Source organism: Xenopus laevis, chromosome 9_10S (genome assembly GCF_017654675.1).
Source record: "Xenopus laevis strain J_2021 chromosome 9_10S, Xenopus_laevis_v10.1, whole genome shotgun sequence".
NCBI lineage: Eukaryota > Metazoa > Chordata > Amphibia > Anura > Pipidae > Xenopus > Xenopus laevis.
Genome location: NC_054388.1, coordinates 55,665,126 through 55,689,654, shown reverse-complemented (window position 1 = coordinate 55,689,654; position 24,529 = coordinate 55,665,126). Strand labels below are relative to the sequence as shown.

General features: G+C 36.5%; 1 protein-coding gene across 1 annotated transcript in view; it reads left to right on the top strand.

The window, feature by feature from the left end:
- nxph2.S (neurexophilin 2 S homeolog) overlaps window positions 1-20,875 on the top strand; it is a 60,073-nt gene extending 39,198 nt beyond the window's left edge. The window contains exon 3 of the mRNA XM_041578875.1: window positions 19,903-20,875. Within this exon, the coding sequence (XP_041434809.1) occupies window positions 19,903-20,643 (741 nt within the window). The 3' untranslated portion in view covers window positions 20,644-20,875. The remainder of the gene's footprint in view (window positions 1-19,902) is intronic.
- Window positions 20,876-24,529: the final 3,654 nt, after the last annotated feature.

The window sequence follows — 24,529 nt, the reverse complement described above, 5'->3', positions numbered from 1 at the left end:
GACAGCAAACAAGCCAACAAACAAGTCTCACTGCTAATTCTTAAATAGTTAACTAGATGTTAACAACCTTGCTAGTAATTATAAATAGATGGACCTTATAAGTAAAGAGTAATTAATACCATGCAGCGTTGTGCTTAGCTGAATTCCACTAATGCAAATGTTCTTATTTTGGATTATGATCCTCCGCATTTTGTTAGCACAGGAAAGCAATGTTTGGTGGCCCAGATGTTGCAGAAGTTCAACTATCAGCATCCCAATCAACAGCTCTACTATTGAACAGTTGGAGCAATGAGGTGTCTTGTGCAAAAAAAAAAAATCAGCAGTATTTAAGCCTTTTGGAAACCATAAACAGTATTTAAATGAGATGATCATCAAGGACATAACGTTCAGTATAAAATTGACTTTTTGCTGTCTTTCACTTTGCTCCTCGATTTTCCTTTTCTCTGACCTGGAATTTAAAATGATAATTGACTATATATGAGACTATATGAGAGGCCCGAGGAACTAACCTCAATTAAACTGGAATTGCAAACATGGGCTACAGCGAATAAACTAAATATCCGAGAGTTTGCAGAAAGTTGTCGGCTTTTCATCTAACATTCAGAGCCTTCTTTTTCTATTTCCAACATTTTCTATAAAATCAAAAATACTTTAACGAGTTGCTCTGTTTTGTTGAATTTGGCAAATATGAATAAGATATTCAGCTGGCAAGCCTTGAATGTTTGCTTAGTGTTATATTCTTAGGCAAACACGTGAAAGAATTTTCCATTAATATGATGCTATTGTAAGAACCCTACAATTTGAAATGAATAACCCTTAATAAGAAGGAAATTATATATTTTTGACATGTCGTCTGTCAAAATGAATTCGCTATAAATCCTTTATATGACTGCCAAAACTGAAGAGTAGGGGGATAGATAATCTGCAACCTTTCATGATAACAATCAAAGCATTTACATGGCTATTACTCATTATTTTAGTAGAGTGTAAAAATAGTGGCATCAATGCAGATAAGATTCAGAATTCAGACAACAGAGAGGGCTCATTGATGTTTGAAAATATTTATGTTTATCCACAATCCAACAATCAGGGCAAGGAATATCTCCAAGTACCGAAAGGCAGATTTGCCTGCAAAGGAATAACTTTGAAAGCACCATATATGTATTTCTTTTAAGAAAGATTTACTTTAGTGCTTGTGGGAAAGCATTTTTTAGGAATATTGTGCCTGCGGTAGTGCAGATTTAACTGTGGGCGACAAATCTCCCTGTTTGCCATCACCTTAAATAAATAGCATTAACATGAGCAACAAGAATGCTTTCTATTTGAGAAAATTGTGACAAAAAAAAAACCTGACCTCAAATTCTAAACATATCAATACAAAAATCTCAACAATTTGAGTGCAGCAGCATAAAACCATGGAGTGCCTATGAGTTTTGGCAGGGGAATCCTTCAACAGAGGTATCAGGGAGCTGTTATCTTGCTACCTTCCTATTGTTTTATTGATAGCCTCCTGGTGGGGGAGGTGGGTGTGATATCAAACGACTGAAGCTTATTAGAGCACAAGTGACATGGCTGAGGACATGTGGGAAAATAACAGCATGCCTAGCCCCATATCAGATTTCAAAATCAAATATAAAAAAATATATTTGATCTGAATACAATACAGGACATTCAGTAAAGAATGACTGAAGCTTATTAGATCACAAGTGACATGGCTGAGGTCATCTGGGAAAATAACAACATGTCTAGCCCGATAACAGATTTTAAAATCAAATATAAAAAAATATGTTTGCTCTGAATTCAATACAGGACTCTGTAGGTCGAGGAGAGCTATAAACTGATGCATTTTGAAGAAGACAGAATTCATTTGAGACTGATTACAACTACCTGCTATAGGATAAGCCTGTAGGGAAGACCTTCATTGTGGATCTGCTGCAATGTTGGCCGGATGAATCCTGAAAAAATTACAACAACAGCAACAGCAAAGATATAGATATTTGAAGATTTTTTTTTGCTGCTTTGATAAAAAATTAAATGTAATTATAATAATAAAAACAAAAAGGGGATAGTGTTCAATTAGAAGATTCAAATTATCACATCCATACAAGTCATCTTACATCGCTTTAACTTGGAAAATCAGATTGTTTTAACTTTAATTAAGTAAAATCCAATATGTGATTGCGTGTTTTTAACAGCTTCCAGAATGTGATGTATCACCAACTGTCTTGTCAGTCACTCAGCTGCTTAATATCCCTAAGATCACCGTTTAAATTCTCGCCTTGAGTTCTCAATTTTTTTTAAACACATAAAATTATAAGACTTACAGCAACTTTATTACAGCAAGTGACTTCCATGTGCAAAATTCTGGTGCTGGAAAATCAGAAATTGCTCAATAGCAAGAATTATGGCATACTTTTTTTGCTATTCGTTAAAAAGGGCAGCATTTCTCAAGCTGTGGAACTGGTCCCTAGAGCATAGACTGCAGAGTGTACAGCCTGAACCTCAGAATGTGAGAATTTTCCTTGAGACCCAAACATTAAGACCCATTAGGCTCATATTTGGTGTGATGTATAAGCTGCCCTAGATATTCTTATAACTATGGTTGAAAAGCTTATACACCAATGTTTTCATATATCTTTAACCTTGACTTAGGGGGGGGGGGGCTCAATAGTAGGCTAGGCTTGAGCAAAAATGTCAGAAAACTACTGCAGCAGGGTTAATAAATTATTTTTTTTTAGAGGTGAAGTAAGGCTAAGATATTGATTGCCCTGCATGGTGGGCCTTGACAACAAGTAAAATTAAATCCAATGAAAAAATAACCAACGATCTACCTAGTCACACCCCAGTTATTGCAAATATCTAACCAAACCCTGCCCACTTTCCAACAAGCCCCACCATTTCCATGGTCCCTGAATGACTGTTCAATTTTGCAAACCCCCCTCTACCATAGGGCTGCTAACAACAGTACCCCCTATAACTGTAAGGATTCACCCTGGTGTTCTAGTGGAGGTGTGACAGGGACGATATGCGCCTACTGAGAGAAGAGTCACTTCCATGGATGACGTCATCTCGCTTTGGAGCGAGATTTAAATATTTAAAGGCACAGGCGCCTTTTATTCATCTGCCCAGGATTTGCCTTTGCTCATTTGCCATTTGCCCGGATCAGTAACCCATAGCAAGCAATCAGCAGGTAGAATGTAATGGTCACTTGTTTAAAAGCAAACATCTTATTGGTTGCAATGGGTAACTGCTCCTGGGCAAACTTAGTGCCTTTTATTACATTTGGGAGTAAGTGTATTACCAAACCAAATCCAAATCCTACTAGGATTTGGAAAATTCTGAACCAAGTACTCGGTTCTTAGCATCCCTGTTACAGATAAATGAAAATGATTGTACTGTATATCATTAATTCTGCTATATACTGCACATCATATAATATTCTAGTTCAATCTAAGCCTACGGAGCCTTTTAGATGGGCTCATCCCACATTTCCATCAAGCTCATAACATGGTTGCTGATATACCAAAATATTGTTGGGTCATCCTGCTATATCCTGGGTATCACATACATTTTCTTCTGGGAAAACAAGGAACTTTATTTGCTGCACCCCAAATAAGAAATTTCCTAAAGCAGGTGCCCGATTTGCTTCACGTTCCTACCAACCCCCATCAGAGTTGCAAGCTCTCTGTGTGTCCTGAGATAGGAATTTCTGTAGCATCTGTAGAATACAGCCATAGCAGTAATTTGCAAACCTCTCAGACATACCTACTTGGGGCACCCCAGGGCTGAGCATATCACCCCTTGGCAAATCACTGCTTCCCAAGACCAGTACATCATTTGCTACAGGGATGGTACATTTGCTTTAATTGTTGTATAACTTGATTTATTAGTGTAAACATCTGTCCGCTGTGCTTTATTGTCAACACAATAGCATGATACATGAAGAATTTCTCCAACAGATGTTCGAGATTCATTAGTTGAATCCTCAGAGGATATGGATATATCCCCTTATTAATTATTTGCAAGTCATTGCTATTACTTGAACTCTGCAAGACATAAAAGCAGCATAAATGTTCCAGTTTGCATAAACAGTTTGTTGCGCAGTCATTTTTCAAACCATGATATGCTTGAGGTATATTAACAGTTCCCTGTAGATAACACCATGTAGCTTAATTACCGATTGGTGTATTGTTTCTGCTAAAAGAATCCATAGGTTTAGTCTTCATGTAAAATCAAGTGCAGTTCAAGCTTTGCTATTTTCCCTACACAAAAAACAAGGTTTTCATGTTCCTAAAATAACAACATAACCCCTATAGCTTTTGTTTTAGACTGAATAACATGAACATAATAGCAGGCGTGGCAGCATTAATGGGTTTAAATGTATCCTAATTCCATGTATCCAATACTAGGGAATGAAAATATAATATTCCTCTTTCTGGGGTTTTCTATGCCATTGTTAGAGGTGCTCTTCTCATTATCTCAGTGTCCCTGTGGCCAACTATGTTTCCAGATCCTTTGGTATATTAGCACCTCCTAAAAATTCAGAGACAAAGACCCAAATTTGCAGACTGCTTGTTTCAACTGTTATACTGTAGGTCTAATTAGTTCATGGCTTCTGTAATTGGAGACCAACCAAAATGTTTTTGTTTTAAAGCAATGCTATTATGTGCTTGCCTGAAATGACAATGGATTGGCGAGGATAATGATGCATTTTGGGTAAAGAATTTGGCAATTTCTAGAATTGTATTGTATACACTAGACTTGCGTATGTGCATGAGCCTTTCTTTTTCCAGATGGCCTTCATTTTTTCTATTGTGAAGGGTTCTTCAGCTTCTTTAAGCCCTTTCCACCCCAATCTTAAAGTCTTTGTCATTTGACTGTCCTACCCATCAGGAAATCTGAAACTGATGAAATCTTAAAAGATTGACATTTTTTACCTTTATCAGCCAGCTGCAGGTAGAACAATTAAAGCAATTGCTTTTGATTAATTGCCCTAGGGTTACTGCCCTGGTACAAATTTGCCCACTGAGAAACTTTGGTAATACAGGACTTTATAGACAGAGAATATTTAACTGCTATGCTGCCTGAAAAAAAAAGGTTGGTGCAACAGTTCCTGTCCATATTAGAGCTTCTGCAATGATAAATAATCTTAATTTCAGATTTATTTTTCAGTCTTCTTTCAATCAATGTAGTTTTTAACCCACTCAGTAACACATGAATGATAGCTTTTCTATCCAAATATAGCTCTGCCTAGCCATGGGTTCTTCCCACTCGTATGAGCACAATTTGTTTTTATACAAGTGCTCAGATGAATCATCTCTATTTTTCACCTTTATAAATATAATTTTATCCTATTAATTTCTCAGCACTCTAAGCACATATTTAATTTAATTTAAGTTGCAATATAATAAAAGCTGTTCCCTGATTAAATAAAACCTGCAAATTGCGGATGAGCGCCTGCTGTTTCTCTGAGAGAGTGCTGGACACTTTTACTGTGGTGATGGATTTCAACAAAGAGATTACATTGCCTGACACAATATTTCCTCCTCAGTTTCTCCTCTGGGAACAGGGGAATATTCGGGACCTGGATCTTTCGGTAATTTGGATCTTCATAACTTAATAAGTTTACTAGAAAATCATGTAAACATTAAATAAACCCAATAAGCTGGCTTTGCTTCCAATAAGGATTAATTATATCTTAGTTTGGATCAAGGTACAAGGTACTGTATTATTATTAAAGAGAAAAATGAAATAATTTTTAAAAATTGCATTATTTGAATAAAATGGAGTCTATGGGAGACAACTTTTTCTGTAATTCTGAGCTTTTTGGATAATGGGTTTCGGAATAATGTATATATATATATATATATATATATATATATATATACATACACACAGTATGCACAGTTAGGCCGATAAATCATTTAGATCAGTTAGAACCAAAATTATAAAAAAGGTTGTCTCTGTCCAAAGATTTGGACAGAGACAACCTTTTTTATAATTATGGTTCTGTACATTACCACAATGAATTTTAAATGAAACAACTCAGATGCAGTTGAACTGCAGACTTTCAGCTTTAATTCAGTGGGTTGAACAAAAAGATTGCATAAATATGTGATGAACTTAAGCCTTTTTTTTAACACAATCACTTCATTTCAGGGGCTCAAAAGTAATTGGAAAAATTTAAAAAACTGAATATAAAATGTTCATTTCTAATACTTGGTTGAAAGCCCTTTGCTGGTAATAACAGCTTGAAGTCTTGAACTCATGGCCATCACCAGATTCTGGGATTCCTCCTTTTTAATGCTCTGCCGGGCCTTTACTGCAGCGGCTTTCAGTTGCTGTTTGTTTGTGGGCCTTTCTGTCGAAGTTTAGTCTTCAACAAGTGAAATGCAGCTCAATTGTGTTCAGATCAGGTGACTGACTTGGCCATTCAAGAATATTCCACTTCTTTGCTTTAATAAACTCCTGGGATGCTTTGGCTGTATGTTTTGGGTCATTGTCCATCTGTATTATGAAAGACCTCCCAATCAATTTGACTGCATTTAGCTGGATTTGAGCAGACAGTGGGGCTCATTTCTAAACTTTGCACAGAGCAGATTAGTTGGCACAGTGAATATATTTGCCCTGCGCATGGTTACATTTATAAAGCTGAATAAGAGTGTGCAAACAGAATTGCATTTTTTTTCACAATGCAAATGTCTATGAGAGCTTTTAAATATGTCAAAAATCGCAAATAGTCATGTGCACACTCTGCGTTTGAATTACGCAGAGTTTGAATTGGCGGAGAAAATATTGCGAATATTGCGAATTTAAGTTACTGTCGACGCTATTTTCACGCACAACAACCTCGCACAGTGGGTGCACTCACGCTAACACCCGCCTCATTTGCAAGCAATTTGCGCAAATTTATTCACAATGCAAATTCATGGGCAGAGCATTGCAATATACAGTATTAGCGTTCAGAAAAAGGTCAACCAACTGTGAATAAATATGCGCTGTACAAACTTTATAAATGACCCCCAGTATGTCTCTGTACACCTCAGAATTCTTCTTTCCTGCTTCTGCTTCCGTCCTGTGTCACATCATGGATAAACATAAGTGTCCCAGTGCCACTGGCAGCCATGCACACCCAAGCCATCACACTGCCTCCGCCATGTTTTATAGATGATGTGGTATGTTTTGGATCCATACTTTTGTCTTGCCATCATTCTGGTAGAGGTTGATCTTCGTTTCATCTGTCCAAAGAATGTTTTTCCAGAACTGTGCTGGCTTTTTTAGATGTTTTTTAGCAAAGTCAAATAAAGCCTTTCTATTCTTGATGCTTATGAGTGGCTTGCACATTGCAGTGCACCCTCTGTATTTATTTCATGCAGTCTTCTCTTTATGGTAGACTTGGATATCGATACGCCTACCTCCTGGAGAGTGTTGTTCACTTGTTTGGCTGTTGTGAAGGGGTTTCTCTTCACCATGGAAATGATTCTGCATTCATCCACCACTGTTGTCTTCCGTGAACGTCCAGGTCTTTTTGCGTTGCTGAGTTCTCTGAAGGGTTTTTTTGTTTTTGCAGCTCAAGGATGGCTTGTTTCACCTGCATGGAGAGCTCATTTGACCGCATGTTTTCTGTTCACAGCAAAATCTTCCACATACAAGCACCTCCACTCAAATCAACTCCAGGGCTTTTATCTGCTTCATTGATAATGACATAACAAAGGAATTGCCCACACCTGCCCATGAAATAGCCTTTGAGTCAATGGTCCAATTACTTTGAGCCCCTGAAATCAAGTCTTTATGAAGGCTTAAGTTCCTCACATTTTTATGCAATCTTTTTGTTCAACCCACTGAATTAAAGCTGAAAGTCTGCAGTTCAACTGCATCTGAGTTACATAGTTACATAGTTAAATTGGGTTGAAAAAAGACAAAGTCCATCAAGTTCAACCCCTCCAAATGAAAACCCAGCATCCATACACACACCCCTCCCTACTTTTAATTAAAATTCTATATACCCATACCTATACTAACTATAGAGTTTAGTATCACAATAGCCTTTGATATTATGTCTGTCCAAAAAATCATCCAAGCCATTCTTAAAGGCATTAACTGAATCAGCCATCACAACATCACCCGGCAGTGCATTCCACAACCTCACTGTCCTGACTGTGAAGAACCCTCTACGTTGCTTCAAATGAAAGTTCTTTTCTTCTAGTCTAAAGGGGTGGCCTCTGGTACGGTGATCCTCTTTATGGGTAAAAAGGTCCCCTGCCATTTGTCTATAATGTCCTCTAATGTACTTGTAAAGTGTAATCATGTCCCCTCGCAAGCGCCTTTTTTCCAGAGAAAACAACCCCAACCTTGACAGTCTACCCTCATAATTTAAGTCTTCCGTCCCTCTAACCAATTTAGTTGCACGTCTCTGCACTCTCTCCAGCTCATTTATATCCCTCTTAAGGACTGGAGTCCAAAACTGAACTGCATACTCCAGATGAGGCCTTACCAGGGACCTATAAAGAGGCATAATTATGTTTTCATCCCTTGAGTTAATGCCCTTTTTTATGCAAGACAGAACTTTATTTGCTTTAGTAGCCACAGAATGACACTGCCCAGAATTAGACAACGTGTTATCTACAAAGACCCCTAGATCCTTTTCATTTAAGGAAACTCCCAACACATTGCCATTTAGTGTATAACTTGCATTTATATTATTTTTGCCAAAGTGCATAACCTTGCATTTATCAACATTGAACCTCATTTTCCAGTTTGCTACCCAGTTTTCCAGTTTAGACAAATCACTTTGCAAAGTGGCAGCATCCTGCATGGAACCTATAGTTCTGCACAATTTAGTATCATCTGCAAAAATAGAAACAGTACTTTCAATGCCCACCTCCAGGTCATTAATAAATAAGTTGAAAAGCAAGGGACCTAGTACAGAGCCCTGCGGTACTCCACTAACAACACTGGTCCACCACTCTTTGTAGTCTATCTTTTAGCCAGTTCTCTATCCAGGTACAAATACTATGTTCCAGGCCAACATTCCTTAATTTAACCAGTAACCTTTTGTGTGGCACTGTATCAAATGCTTTAGCAAAGTCTAAGTAAATCACATCCACTGCCATCCCAGAATCGAGGTCTCTACTTACATTCTCGTAAAAAGAAATTAAGTTAGTCTGGCAAGATCTATTACGCATAAAACCATGCTGGCACAAACTCATAGTATTATGATTTGCTATGAAGTCCAGTATCTTATCCTTTATTAACCCTTCGAAAAGCTTTCCTACCACTGACATCAGACTAACTGGCCTATAGTTTTGAGGCTGAGAACGGGATCCTTTTTTGAATAGAGGCACCACATTAGCAATTCGCCAGTCTCTCGGCACTATGCCAGATCTCAATGAATCCTGAAAAATTAAGTAGAGAGGTTTGGCAATCACAGAGCTAAGCTCGCTAATTACCCTGGGGATGAATACCATCTGGCCCTGGACCTGTGTTAATCTTAACATATTCAAGTCTCTTTTGAATTTCTTCATGTGTGAACCATGCATCATTAGTTGTATTACTAGAATTGGGAGTGTTAAGAAGGAAACCTTCACTTACTGGTTCCTCATTTGTGTAGACAGATGAAAAATATGAGTTCAGAATCTGCGCTTTTATTTTGTTTTCATCAACCAGCTGACCCCCCTCTGATAGTAAGGGTCCCACCCCTTCCTGCTTCATTTTTTTACTATTAACATATTTAAAAAATAATTTTGGATTTTTTTTACTGCTTGCTGCAATATCCTTTTCTTTAGCAATTTTAGCTTGCCTTATAGCTTCTTTGCATGATTTATTGGCCTCCTTGTATCATTTAAAATTCATTGTGGTAATGTACAGAACCAAAATTAGAAAAAAGGTTGTCTCTGTCCAAAGATTTATGGACCTAACTGTATGTAGCCATTTTGAAAAGAAAAACAATTTATCTAACTTTTAAATAATGTCTCATTAAGAAGACTGTGCTTTGGTCACAGAGCCGGATTTCTCTTAGCGATGCCCCAAGGCCGTAAGAAAACTGTCTGCTCCCCCGCCCACCCCAGGTGCGTACTTTGTGCGCACATTTTCCCTGTCACTTCGGCACTGAGGACTGTGAATTTTGTATTGCGTGTAGTGCACTAGGAAAATGATGCAGCTGGCCGGCATGCAGCCCCTCGAATCATGCCGCCCTAGGACCGACCCTTTGTGTGTTTGCCACAAATCCAGGCCTGTTTGGGCGCTAACGAGCGCCAAATCAGCACTGAGCAAATGTATGATACACATAATCGACAATCACCGTAAAATCGCAGATGTCCTCTCTTTGAGGAAATAATTGCCTACATGTGTCATAACCACAGCCTGGGAGATATTGCAGAAAAAAAGTACAGAAAACATGTCCATAACCATTAGAATGGAAGTGATAAGACATCTGGCAGAGGATCAACAAAAATAAAAATGTAAAGATTTTTTTTAAATCTCATGAAATATACATATAATACTATCCTCTAATATGACGTTTGAAAAAATTCACAAAATGGAAATATTTTGCCAAAATTCACCAAACACAGGGAGTCATTGGGTGCTTTAACTCGAATTTTTAGAGTTAGAGTTAATGGGATATTTTTTTGCCCCTTTTTTCTCACGCCAGATGCATTGGAGTCAATGGGCCTTTTTTTCAGTGTTTTTTTATTACGCTAAATACATTGGAGTCAATGCCCATTTTTCTTCCGCAGAAAATTGAAAAAATGGGATTGAATAAAAATACTGACACACCAGTCCCTGGATACGGTTTAGAATTCAGCAAAATGTTAGAGTTTTCCCCAAAACTCAATTGAAGGATAAATCAAGTTTTTCTTACCAGCAACAAAATACACAGAATAATTACAAAAAAAAGGTTAAATATTTGATTACTTAATTACCTTATTATATGCATTATTACATTAATTTTTACAAATTCAAATGTTTAAAAAACAATGCTGAGTATACTCATTCTACTGACTTTTATACATATAGATAGAAGTCACTTATAGGGGCCCATTTACTTAGTTCGAGTGAAGGAATAGAATAAAAAAAACTTCGAATTTCGAATGTTTTTTTTTTTGGCTACTTCGACCATCGAATTCAAAGGATTTAATTGTTCGATCTAACGAATTGCGGTGAATCCTTCGACTTCGATATTCGAAGTCGAAGGATTTCAATTCGGCAGTCGAATATCGAGGGTTGATTAACCCTCGATATTCGACCATAAGTAAATTTTCCCCACAGAGTTTAACCTTTCATATGAATCAATCTTTTCGATTCTCAACATTATTTAAAAAATATTTGAAAATGAGTTTTTCACTGCATGTGGAAGTAGATCCTGTATTGCACGTGTATTTTCTTGCTTTGCTGGGATATTAGAAATATAATGAAGATTAATTACATTAATTGCCATCTTGTTAATGTTGTTGGCACCTTGCCTATAAAATTATGACTTTTTGTTCCAGGGAAGTAATATTGATACAAGTAGAATTGTTTGGTGCAGTGGTTCCCAAACAGTGCAATGGCTGAGGGGCGAGGGCTTGACATGAAGGTCAGTTAGAGTAAGATATTGGAAGAATCTTGATATTTAGATAAACCTGGAAGCCTGATGGTGTACACTCATTTGCTGTGCCAGATCAATCTTGAAACTACTGCTAAATAGTCAATACATCAGTTTTTTATGACCCGAACCAAGAGTAGGATCTCAAAGCTTGAACTAAAAACAAGAGGTAAAGTATAAGACAATGTAACAGTCCTGTCTGTCCCTATTTAGGCTATGACTGGTTTGGTTAAAATTTGTAAAGGGAAAATGACAGGACTTGGATCCTGGCTCCAGAAAAGTTGTACCAAAGACATATATAAATTAACATTTTCCCTTATTCATCCGATATATACTGTATGTATCTTGATATAAGCTCAGTCTGTTCTGCTCTCCTCACCTATGGAGCTGAATAAGGTCAAAAATATCTGGTATCTTCAGTCATAAATTATTATGGATAAGACCCAGCCACTTCATTGTGTGGCACAATTCTTTGGCAAACTATGGCACTCTGGCATAAGGGCATGAGGTTCAGAGCAGTGGCTGAAGGCCCATCTGAAGGCATTGTTTAATGCAGTGATTACAAAACTGTGGCATATGGGGGTGGGGAACAGGGCAGTGGCTGGAGTCAAACCTGAAAGCCAGTTACAGTAAGATATTAATAGAATGCCTATTTGCTCTTCTAAATAAACATATGGGTGAACATTCGTTTGCTGTCCTGCATAAATCTTGGAACTACTGCTAAATAGCCGATACATCAAATTATTATGACCTTAGAAGTCCCAGACCAAGAGCCTCAAATAGAGGCTTGACCCAAAAAACAAGAGGTATAGTATAAGCCAATGAATTACTGGTTAGGTTGAGGTTCGGTGTGAAACATGTTGGGGTTTAATAGACTGCAAACTGGCTCCAGAAAATGTGTATGGATGAGTATAGATAAATTATAATTTTCCTTATTGATCTCATATATGTATCTTGGTAATTGATGGGCGAATTCGCAGCGAATTTCCACATTTCGCCGCCGGCAAATAAACTCGCAAAATTGCAGGCGAAACATATTTGACGCCGGAGACAATTCTAGGTGCCCATTGACTTATGGGAGTCAGAATTGTCACCAGCGTTGGAATTGTTGCTGGCGTCAAAAATATTTTGATGCCGGTCTCAAAATTCACGGTTCGCCGGAGAAACAGGAGAAATTCGCCCATCACTAATCTTGGTATATATACTCCAGCGGCTCTGTTACCTTCAGCTATGTAACTGAATATAATGTAGGCAAAATTTGCAAAAGTAAAGATGTTTAGACCAACTAATTACCAGTCACACAATGATGCTGAATGTACATTTTTGACTGGTTCCTACATGAGTCTACGTCCAAGTACTTTTTCAGTAATAAAAATTCTTGCATACAGTAGGGCTGAAATCCCTGAATATGGAGGTTACACCATCAACACTTTCACAGATTTGCATTCTCCCCGCATGGATGAATCTGACAATTTTTGTCAGATGTAATTGTGCTAATAAATTTCTCCACTGTCTTATGCTCCACAGTGCCTTTAATGGAACTAGAGAACAACGCTGTATAAAAAATATCATTATTGTTCCTGGCAGGTAACATCTCATTATTATGCATTATGCAGAAAGGTCTTCTTATTACTGACCTTAAAACTTGTACTTCACCAATAATAATCCATTGCATAAAGAGGCTCGGTGAACTTACAGGTTGGCAGCAACAATGAACTCACTTGCCATTAGAAAAAGGAGGCCACAATTAAGAAATTCCATGTCTCGGCAGATAAACAGAGACAGATAATCAGCATCTAAAATTAGTGCTCAGGAGAACTGATCTGGGGAAATGTACTACTAAATAGCTTGAATGGTATTAGAACAGGGCATTAGGGAGTTTTACATTTGAGGCATAATGAGTATAAGTCAGGCTCAAATGATGTTATAAGCAATACCGAGCTACAGACCTGGCTTTCAAAAGAACTGGTGAAAAATGAGGCAAACGTTCAAAGGAATGAGGGTAATTTGTCAGAATTAAATACTTGTGATGATTCTTGCTCCTTACAGCTGAGCTCTCCCTTTGGAATCCAACAAATGTTCAGTCCATCAATGTATAAACAGTCTAGGCATATATAAAATATAATCAAAACACCATGCTTTGTGCTCATAGGAGCAAAGTAGCATTGAACATTGCTATATCTGTCTGAGGATTCTTGACACTATGTTCAACCGATGAAAAAAAGCACCAGTTGAAAGCCCCTTTCATATATATATATTACTTCAACATGCATATGGCACCAGTAATCTGCAAATCATATCTGTATAAATAGTGTTTGAATAAATACTCATCAGAGCAAGCTTTATGGCAACTCCAACTCAAGACAAGTGTTCTGTCTGTTGTATATGCTTATTTATTATAAGCAGGGGCGCTAGTGCTGCATATCTATGTGGAGCCCCATAAAGTCCATGATGGTCCACATTGTGGCACAAAGTACCTAGCAGGTGCAGGAGAGCATTGTGTCTGCTAGGGCTTATAGTTTGCACCTAAATAATGCACAAGCTAGAGCATGTCATGTGCCACCCATACTGTGCCTTTTCAGTATCAGCGTGCTAGGAACATATTCATGTAGGGCAAAAGCATTTGTTTTGGCAACCTAGCTGCCCCCCATTCATAAATTAGCCCAATATTTTGCCTTAATTGATTGCATTTGTGTCACATGATCAATTTAAACTTGTATATCATAAGAAATAATGTATATTAGAAGACACCTCAGAGTTCCATGAGCTGTATAACTTGGCCTATAGCTTTCTCCTTGGTCACAGAACTTCTTAGTGACTTCTAATATCCTTATAACTTACAGTAGGGGGTACATTATCCCTTATAATACATGTGTTATACTCAGAATTCCCTGTAGAATTCATCCTGCAGCCTTGTGCCTTTTTAAAGTCAAAGAACTCCTCTGACTAATATCCTTATATCAGTGGCTTTTAATTAGGGTTGCACCAATGCACTAGGGTTCAGTTTAGGATTCGGCCAGGATTTAGCCGAATCCAAATGACTGGCTGCACCAAATCAAAATCCTAAATATATCACATGACTTTTTGTGACACTAACAAGAAAGTTAAAAAAAATTAACCACGTGCTGTGCTGGTTGTTCTCTTTAACCCTTCTTTGCCCTAATTTCTACATGCAAATTAGGGTTCGGATTTGGTGTTTGGTCAAAGATGAAGAATTTTGGATTTGTACGAATTCTAAAAATAGTGCATATGGTGTATCCCTGCTTATGAAATCCTTATATTTTAAAATGACATTATTCCATATATCATTTATATGTTATGAAATGACTTTTATTAACCTTATAATTAGCACCTTTATCTAAATATGTATTGGATGTATATGTTACAGTATCTTAGCTGGAGGAGACTGCCGAGTCAGAGCCAATAGTGAAAAGAATGACAGATAAATATTGCTGCAATGCAAATAATGAAAAGTTGCTTAGAATTATATTAGCAAGCAAAACCATATCAGGTTGTTCAGCCCAACATTCAGAGGTTATTCATGTTTTAGAACAGCAGAAAAAGTTTCACTTTATTAAAGCAGAAATACAAAACTTTCCAAAATTCTCTCAGCTGGAGATTTCTTTTCTATTTTCTCCCTCTCCTTCCTTTGGATAACTGGAAAATATCATTACTCAGGGTTAATATGATGATGGATGTTTTGAAGGCATCATCTTTTATACCTTGCCTGTCATTTTCTTATGTTATTGATCTGACTTTGAGTACAGGGTCAGTGAAAAGATGACTTCTGTGTAGGCTGTACCACTAATCATTAGCAAGAATCCATTGTTCCGTCAGCAGATGTTGCGTTTCACTTTTGTCAGCAAAGACAAGTAATACCATTAAGTGAGTACAGCAATGGTAGTTTCATTTAAGATTAATTTACAGGCACAAAATGTTATGGGCTGCAGGGTTTGAACGCTGGAGACTTATTTGTTGGAGCAATGTGTCGTTTTGAATTTATTAGCTGCCATGAAATCGCTAAAGTAAAGTGATTAGGCAGTTACAAACAAGGGAAATCTCATCATGTGGTTATTTTTAAGAGATTGTAAAATAAAAGATATGGATTCACTATGAGATCTAATTCTAAAAGTATTTTGCCTACTTTTTGTTGGAGAGGGTAGGAGGGGGAAATGAGAAACCTGAAGGACTTGCTCAGTAAAATTAATACAAATTGCAGGGTTCACAAACTTATATGTTGATGATGCAATCACAAAGCTACAGCCAATGATGATGCAATTACAAAGCTACAGCCAATGACGATGCAGTTACAAAGCTACAGCCAATGATGATGCAATTACAAAACTATAGCCAATGATAATGCAATTATAAATCTATAGCCAGTGATGATGCAATTACAAACCTACAGCCAATGATGATGCAATTACAAACCTACAGCCAATGACGATGCAGTTACAAAGCTAAAGCCAATGATGATACAGTTACAAAACTATAGCCAATGATAATGCAGCTACAAAGCTACAGCCAATGATAATGCAATTACAAAAATATAGCCAATAATAACAGAAATCAGCAAATTGATTTGGCACATGTTAACATTTGTATTATTTGTAGTGGAATAATTCATAATATATACAAAATATTGAATTATTTATTACATAATCAAGCATGCCAGAGACTAAAAAGTGTGCAGTGCAGTAAATTTTGGAAACTAATTGCTGTAGTTGTTACTCACAATGCAGTGTTTTATCCCCAGAATTCCAGCATAACTGCAGTCATGCAGGGGGCTATGCCTGCTCCAATTGCATCATAAATAACACAATTGCTTAGGGCCTGGTAGAAGAATGCTCTAGCCTTCGGGTACTAAAACCACAAATGGGTTCCTAAGCTTTTGTGTGGTTTCTTGATTTGAATACCTCGGCTTTTTGCTAAGGGTGCCAAGGTTTTTATCTTTTGGAAAACCTCCATTTTCACTTGACCACAAGAGGCTGTGTTCATAAATAACCCTTTAGTACAGCGGTCCCCAACTTATTAACCTATGAGCCACATTCAATTGTAAAAGGGGTTGGGGAGCATGAAAAAAGGTCCAGTGGGTACCAAATAAGGGCTGTGATTGGCTATTTGGTAGACCCTATGTGCACTGGCAGTTAAAGAAGGCTCTGTTTGGCAGTACATCTAGTTTTATGCAACTAAACTTGCCTTCAAGCCAGAGATTCAAAAGAGAATTCAAAACAGAGTGTCTGTTTTTCAGGGCAACTGGGAGCAACTGCCAAGGGGTTGATGAGCAGTATGTTGTCTGCAAGCCACTGGTTGGGGATCACTGCTTTAGGAGTTATCACATAAGGGGTCATTTCCTTTGACCCAGGACAAAAGTGAAGAGCACCAAGGTGCACAAAATTGGGCCTTTTTAAGGAAGAAAATTCCTTAAAAAGGGGTGAAAAAATGCATATAAATATAGCAATAATGCTGGATCTGCGTGACACTCCTAATACTGTATTTTAGAGCTATTTTACTATACTGTAGGGTACATGATGAAGATGAACAACTGATCTAAAGTCCTGGTATTTTATTAATTAGGCTATTATTAGATTTGTTAGCACTAAGTTCCACATTCATTAAAATATGAAATGATTACCGGTATTAGGCAAATTCTCTCTAGTTGGTGTGAATTTTGTTTTGCACATTTAAAGTATTCTACTAAACAATAACATTTCTTTAAAACTATTTAACACATATATTTCTTGTATAATATGTACTGTTATCTAATTAACTGTCAAGCACATAAATACAGTTAGAAGCATATTAAAGGACAAGTAATATAAAGAAAGAAAAGTTCCCAAAAAGTAACTGTTGCACTGTAATAAAACATGCAAAATGTGCTAGAGGTCTAGTAACCCATAGCAACCAGAAGAAAGCATTTACTTGTCAGCTGCTTGAAAGCAAGAACTTTATTAGAAAATGTGTTGTGACTTCTATGCAGAACATTAATAAGAGGTAGAAAAAAGCACAACAGGCTAAACAAGTCTCTTGTCAAGGCTCCAATTAATTTGTTCTTTTGGGAATGAAATGTTCAAAACTCTCAGTTCAGTTCTGCTCTTCAATTAATCACTGGCACTTACACTACAGGGATGATTATTCAGAGATGGGGGTCAAAGCGCTACTCGTTTGGCCTTTGCAATGTGTTTAATGGGTCTTTTTGTTTTAATTAACATAATCATGCAAGGCACTCTAGCAAAGAGGTTTCCATTCAGCATTTATTATATCTTGGAGCTTGAAGAGACACAAACTCCATTCTTTATTATACAGTCAAATCAAATAAAAATTGTTATTGGTTACATTAAATGTTCTTGTCAGTGCAAATGTGAAGAACAAAATATTTAAAAAGTAGTATTTAAAAATAGCTGTTCACCTTTAAATGAACATTTAATAGGACAAGGTTATATTAAGACAATTTGCAACTGTTTATTTGTCTTTTTTAAGTTACATTCTCTCCTGCAAAGTCCCATTTGCAATTGAAGCTATGTTTTTGCTTTGGACCCAAATTCTTTAGAAAAGTGTATTGAATAATGGTCTGAAGATCAATAGGGTCTGAATAAGGTCTGAAGAGAATAATTTGCCATGAAAAAAAAACAATATTATTATGTCACTGGCCCCAGACAGTATTTTAAGTTTTGGGACATAAAAAGGCAGATAATACAGATCCCTGCATTTAATTTAAAGTGAACTTCTCCTTTCAGATTAAATTATTTTTCGAGGTATCCTTTGAGGTAATGACTAACCAAGTTCTATTTTATGTTATTTCTGCCCAGCAACACCCTTAGTAACATTATAAAGTGTCCCCTTAACCACAAGGAAACACCCTTCTGGTTTCTTGTTAAAGGAGAACTAAACCCTAGAAATGAAGATGCTTAAAAATGCCATATTTTACATACTGAACCTATTGCACCAGCCTAAAGTTTCAGCTTGTCAATAGCAGCAATGATCCAGGACTTTAAACTTGTCACAGGGGGTCACCATCTTGGAAAGTGTCTGTGACACTCACATGCTCAGTGTGATTTGAGCAGCTGTTGAGAAGCTAAGCTTAGGGGTTGTCGCAAATTATCAAGCAGAAAATGAGGTTGGCCTGTAAAATAAGCTGATGCTACAGGGCTGATTATTAAATTCTGAAGCTAGTTACACTGGTTTCTGTGCTGCCATGTAGTAATTATCTGTATTAATTACTAATAAGCCCTATATTGTGACATTTATATTCTATGTGTACTGTATATTGTGAGTGGGTCCCAAAGCTCAGTAAGTGACAGCAGCACAGAGTATGTGCAGTGAATCAGCAGTAAAGAAGATGGGGAACTACTGGGGCATCTTTGGAGACAGAGATATTTACTGCTAAAGGGCTGGGGGTGCCTTGGGCTGACACAGAAGCCCAAAACACAATATTTCTAGCTACTTCTTTAGTTCTCATTTAAAGGATTGTGACATAGTAAGAGGGCTATGGGAAATGATAAAGAAGGTTGTGACCAGACAGGTTGAAAAAATGGAAGCTTTGGTAAAAGTGACATTTTAAGAAAACTCCATCATAGAAACAAAAGGTCAAGTTACACATTAAATGGGGGTTCTTGTCCATAACAGGCTTTTCTGTGTCAGTTTAGTGCTTTCTAAAGCTAATTCTAACACTACATTAATTAATAAATAGGCATTGACTGAAGGGATGTAAAACAATAATTAAATGTGTTAATTAAATTAATTATAAAATTAACACCAGCTTTGATGCCGTTAGGTGCAATGTCAAATGTGTGTGGTGTGCTGGACAACATGTTGTTAATTCCATTTTAGAAGAACTTAAAGATGTTAGCATTTACAACTGCATGATGTTGGAGTGGGGAAAACTAAAAGGGAAATTAAGGAAACACTATTTTATGGAAAGTGTTATAAACATATGGAAACCTTCCTGTAGGCAATGAATCAGTTAAGGAATGCTACAATATCAATAACTGTAATTTGCACAGTATTTTCCATTGAAATATGAAAATGAATGTGGGCAATATACTAAAAAGTCAGAGTTGAATCCCATTTTTTTGGCAAACAAATTTAGGAAAGACTCAGACTTGATGATCAATAATCTGCCACCCTGTGTCTATTTCTATGATTATGAATGTTGGATCATTTTATAACCAGTAATCCATTAAAAAGTAATCAATTGAAATTGGAATATGTCTAATGTTTCCACTTTTCTTGATGTAAAATTAATGTATGAGTTGTTTCATCCATTATTACATTGTCATTTTATTTATAATTATACATCTCCCTGTTTTATCTTTCAGATATTGTGTGACAAACAAGCATTACAATCTACAGGTGTGCTGAAATGGGAAGACAAAGACCCAGCTGAAACATTAGTTGACAACATTGTCCACTCAAGACTCCACAGTCCCCTCCGACTATTCGTTAAACAATCTTCTCTTCCTAGACAAGGCCAGCTGTCATACTTTAACACAGTTGAAAATTTCTGGCATTGGTTATCTAATATAAGCGATACCCAAGAATCCCTTGTGAGAACTAAGCGCAGACCTATAGTAAAAACAGGCAAATTTAAGAAGATGTTTGGATGGGGAGATTTTCACTCAAATATTAAGACTGTAAAATTAAACTTGCTCATCACAGGGAAAATTGTCGACCACGGCAACGGGACATTCAGTGTTTATTTTCGACACAACTCAACCGGACTGGGAAATGTTTCTGTGAGCCTGGTGCCCCCTTCAAAAGTGGTAGCATTTGAGGCGTCTGCACAGTCAACACTTGAAAGCAAGGACGCCAAGTCATTTAATTGTCGCATTGAATATGAGAAAACTGACAGAGCCAAGAAAACAGCTTTGTGCAACTTTGATCCTGCAAAGATCTGCTACCAAGAGCAGACACAAAGCCATGTGTCCTGGCTGTGTTCCAAACCATTTAAAGTCATTTGTATTTATATTGCTTTTTTCAGCATAGACTACAAACTTGTGCAGAAAGTCTGCCCTGATTACAATTATCATAGTGAGACACCATATTTGTCCTCTGGTTGAAGAACACCTGACTAGAAATCACTGTCTGCAGTCAAGAACGCTAGCATTGCCTGCCAGGGGACATTCTCCTTGGGAAGCTTCCGTTTAGCTTCTTGGCAAGCTATTTATTTTCTGTATCAGGTGGGAAAAAAGTGATTGTGACAGTGACTCGCATACCATTTCTATTTAATAATGTTCAGAAGTTTCTGTACTGTTGAAGTGGAGTAGTCCAAAGTAAGAATCAGGGAGTATTCTTATGTATAAGAAGGTGGTAAATATATGCATGCAAAGCACTGCATTTGAAAACCGCCAGACTTGAAACAAACTCATTTATTGTAATGAAAGAATGGGAGATAATGTTGCGTACTTCAGAAAAGAAAACCGAAAACCATAAAAAAATGCATTAAGTTCAACCCACACAAAAATATTCCATATCATTAACTCATTTTCCTACTTTTTCCTATTCATTAGGTTCAAAAAAACTATTTTAGTTACACAGTCTATCCCATACTAGCCATAAGGCTTGCACTGTCTCTGACTGTAATGTGAGTGTATAAATGGAAACTAACCTTGTTTATTCATTTCTACATATCATGCAATCAAATTCACCCTAGTTGCATTACCTTATGGCATAGCTTAATAGCGGCTTACCACAGACAGCAACACGCCCTGGTGCCCAATAAAACTCAATATACAAGGGACAAAAAGACCAGCATTGGAATTTCCAATAAAAAAACTTGACTGTATTCAGTGCATGTACATAAAATCAATGTTTTGGACCAATTTATAAAACATCAGTTTTATGTACATGAACTGATTACAGTCAAGATTTTTCATTGGAAATTCCCTGAGTGCTGTCCTTTTATGTCCCATATATATATATATATATATATATATATATATATATACAGTATATATATATATATATATATATATATATATATATATATATATATATATATATATATATATATATATATATAGATATATATATATAGATATATATATATAGATAGATATATATATATATATATATATATATATATATATATATATATATATATATATATAGATAGATATATATATATATATAGATATATATAGATAGATATAGTATTTCTGAAGGGACCCGCACTCTTACTCCTCAATCCACTCATGGGTGCTTGGTCAAATATCACATGTATTTTTCAAAATGGACCAGCACAAGCATTTAAAATTGAATAAATTGTTGTTACATCACTCGTGTATCCTTGATATCACTCAAGGATCCTTGATAAAGGAGCCAACAAGGGCCGAGGATACATGAGTGATGTAAAAATAAATTATTCAATTTGAAATGCTTGGAGTGCTGGTCCATTTTGAAAAAAAAAATAAATATATATATATTTAATTTATGTCTCTATGATTTATGTCTCGTCTCTAGTCTACAATTATACGTTTCTATTCAAGCTTTCTAGTCCAACTCATTGCTTGTGTTAAAGAGTCCCTGCCCTACCACTTGTGTGGTTTTGGTTAAGTCCACTACTTGAGTTAAAGATTCCTTACACCTTGTAATTGAAGGTGTCATCAGGCAGCCTGTCCCTCCTCCTCCTCCTGTATTACAATCAAAATGTTGTACTTGAGTTGCAAACTATCTATTTTATTCCTCTTAACTTCCATAATAGTACTCTTGTGAAGACCACCACTTGAGTTAAAAACTCACTGTTGCATCTGTGTAACTTTCCATAACTATATTGTAGTCTAGCCAACTGCTTTAGCTAAAACAGACACTCCTTTAGATTCAGAAAGTCCCATTTGGGCAGCTTATTGAGGCTTCAAGAGGTATCATCTTCAGAAAACTAAACATGACCTTCAAAAGAAAAACTGTCCAGTTAACTGTTGATTTGTCTTTACTAACTTTGATGCATATTGCTAGGCAGTAAATTGTATCGAATGACGACAATTAATTATATAAAGGGAGGGTTTAACTCAAACAGTGGGGATTTTTCCATATATCTGTAAAATATAAGTGTTCATTGTCATAAGATTAAGACTGCTGTGACAGTTCAGGCAAGAAATTAATTAATGGTTTCAAAGTTTTGAAGAATTTTTTATGCAGGAGATGGTGTTTATATAGTGAATAAAGTACCCCCTCTTGTAAAATATAAGGATATTATAAGTTACCGAGGAGTTTCATGACCATATAAAAACACGAGGCCGAAGGCCGAGTGTTTTTATACAGGTCATGGAACTCCGAGGTAACTTCTAATATCCTCATATTTTACAACTGGGGGTACTTTATTTATTATAATACACAAATTTAAGTGAGTCATGTGACAGAAATGACATCAGAACTCACCGTTTATAACTGATGACATCAGTACTCACCGTTTATAAGGATATAATTTACAAGATATTCATGGCTTTTGTGTATTATAGACAAATAAGCAAAATATGTGAGTGCCCTGGTTTGGAGGGTAATGTTGCACAGAAACTGTGTCAGTGAAACAGCCCCTCCCCCATGTAAGCAAAAAAATGAATGCAAGATGAAAATTGCCTCATTAACTGAATCACTATAACTAAATATGAGGGCTATGAGATGTGACCAGAAAGATTGAGACCAGCGAAGTCTAAACGAAGTGCTGAGCCACATTCATAGAAGACAGCAGAAAAAATAATAATAAAATATATATTAATTCACTAGTTCGTGAATATAAGGGGAAAAATAAAATAATGAGGATAAAGTGATCCTTCAGGTAAACAGCATGGCAAACAAATAATGCTCTTCAATAGTAGATGTGGCAGTGCCATCTTTAAATCAAATGAACCACTTGCACACAACTTCTTTCAGCTTCTTTGGTTTTCTCAAATATTTTCTAATCCTTTTCCATTCGTAGAAAGGAATATGCCATTCTTAAAAGCCATCTGACAGTAAATGGGAAAAAAACATGTATAAAATAAAACTGAATATTAGCAAGTAAATAAAAACATTTAATTCTTACTGCATGTTTATTAGAGAATTTCTGTTCTGAAGCAATCCATAGGAAATCCTGTAGCAGACATGTATTAGAACAGACAGTGTTGTTAGATTAGTTGAGAAATCTTTACTATTTTGTTGAAAGTAATAAAAATCTGTTGCTTTTGATTCTTGTGGCTGGAGAGTCTGGTTTATTTTGCAATGGGAATGGGCAATGCATTGACCTTTAAATTTTACTTAATTTTACCCCAACATTTAAGCTGGGCTTTCAGAAGTATCTAGAAGAGCAAGTACTAATTCTCCTCAAATCTCAACCTAACTGGCAAGCATTATAATAAGACAGAGCAGGAATGAGGTGCCTGCCCTATAGAGTTTACAATCTAAGGTGGATAACATTCACACACAGATAAGAGGGCAAAAGTGAACAAAGGTTTAGCCATTGGCCATTAAGTGCCAAATCTGGGCCAGTTCTAGTGTTCCAAAAGTGTTCCTTCTTTTTGAAGAGGATTAGAGGTCCAGAGGTAAGAGCAGCAAGATACAATGGTTTTAAGACAAATGACGGCAGTGGGTTTTGGTAGTGTGAAAGAAAAAAAATGGCAGGAACATACAGGTAAATAAGCAAGGAAATACTGTATAGTGAGAAGCAGAGGATTAATTAGCTTGTGTTTGTGGGGGTTATTTGGCTGATGATTTTTCTGCAAGACCATTTGCCTCTGAGATGAGTGAAGAAGATGGGCAGGAACATACACTTAAATAAGTAAGGAAATATAGTGAGAAGCAGAGGATTAATGAGAATGTAGGTGGGGGGGGGAATATTTGGTTAAAAGTTTTTCTGCAAGTTTTTATGTTTGCCTTAACTTCCTGCCCAGTGATGTCACACCAGGACAAAAATGGAGCCCCAGCAGCTTGATAATTGTTGTAACACATATGGATAAAGTATTTTAAAGACAC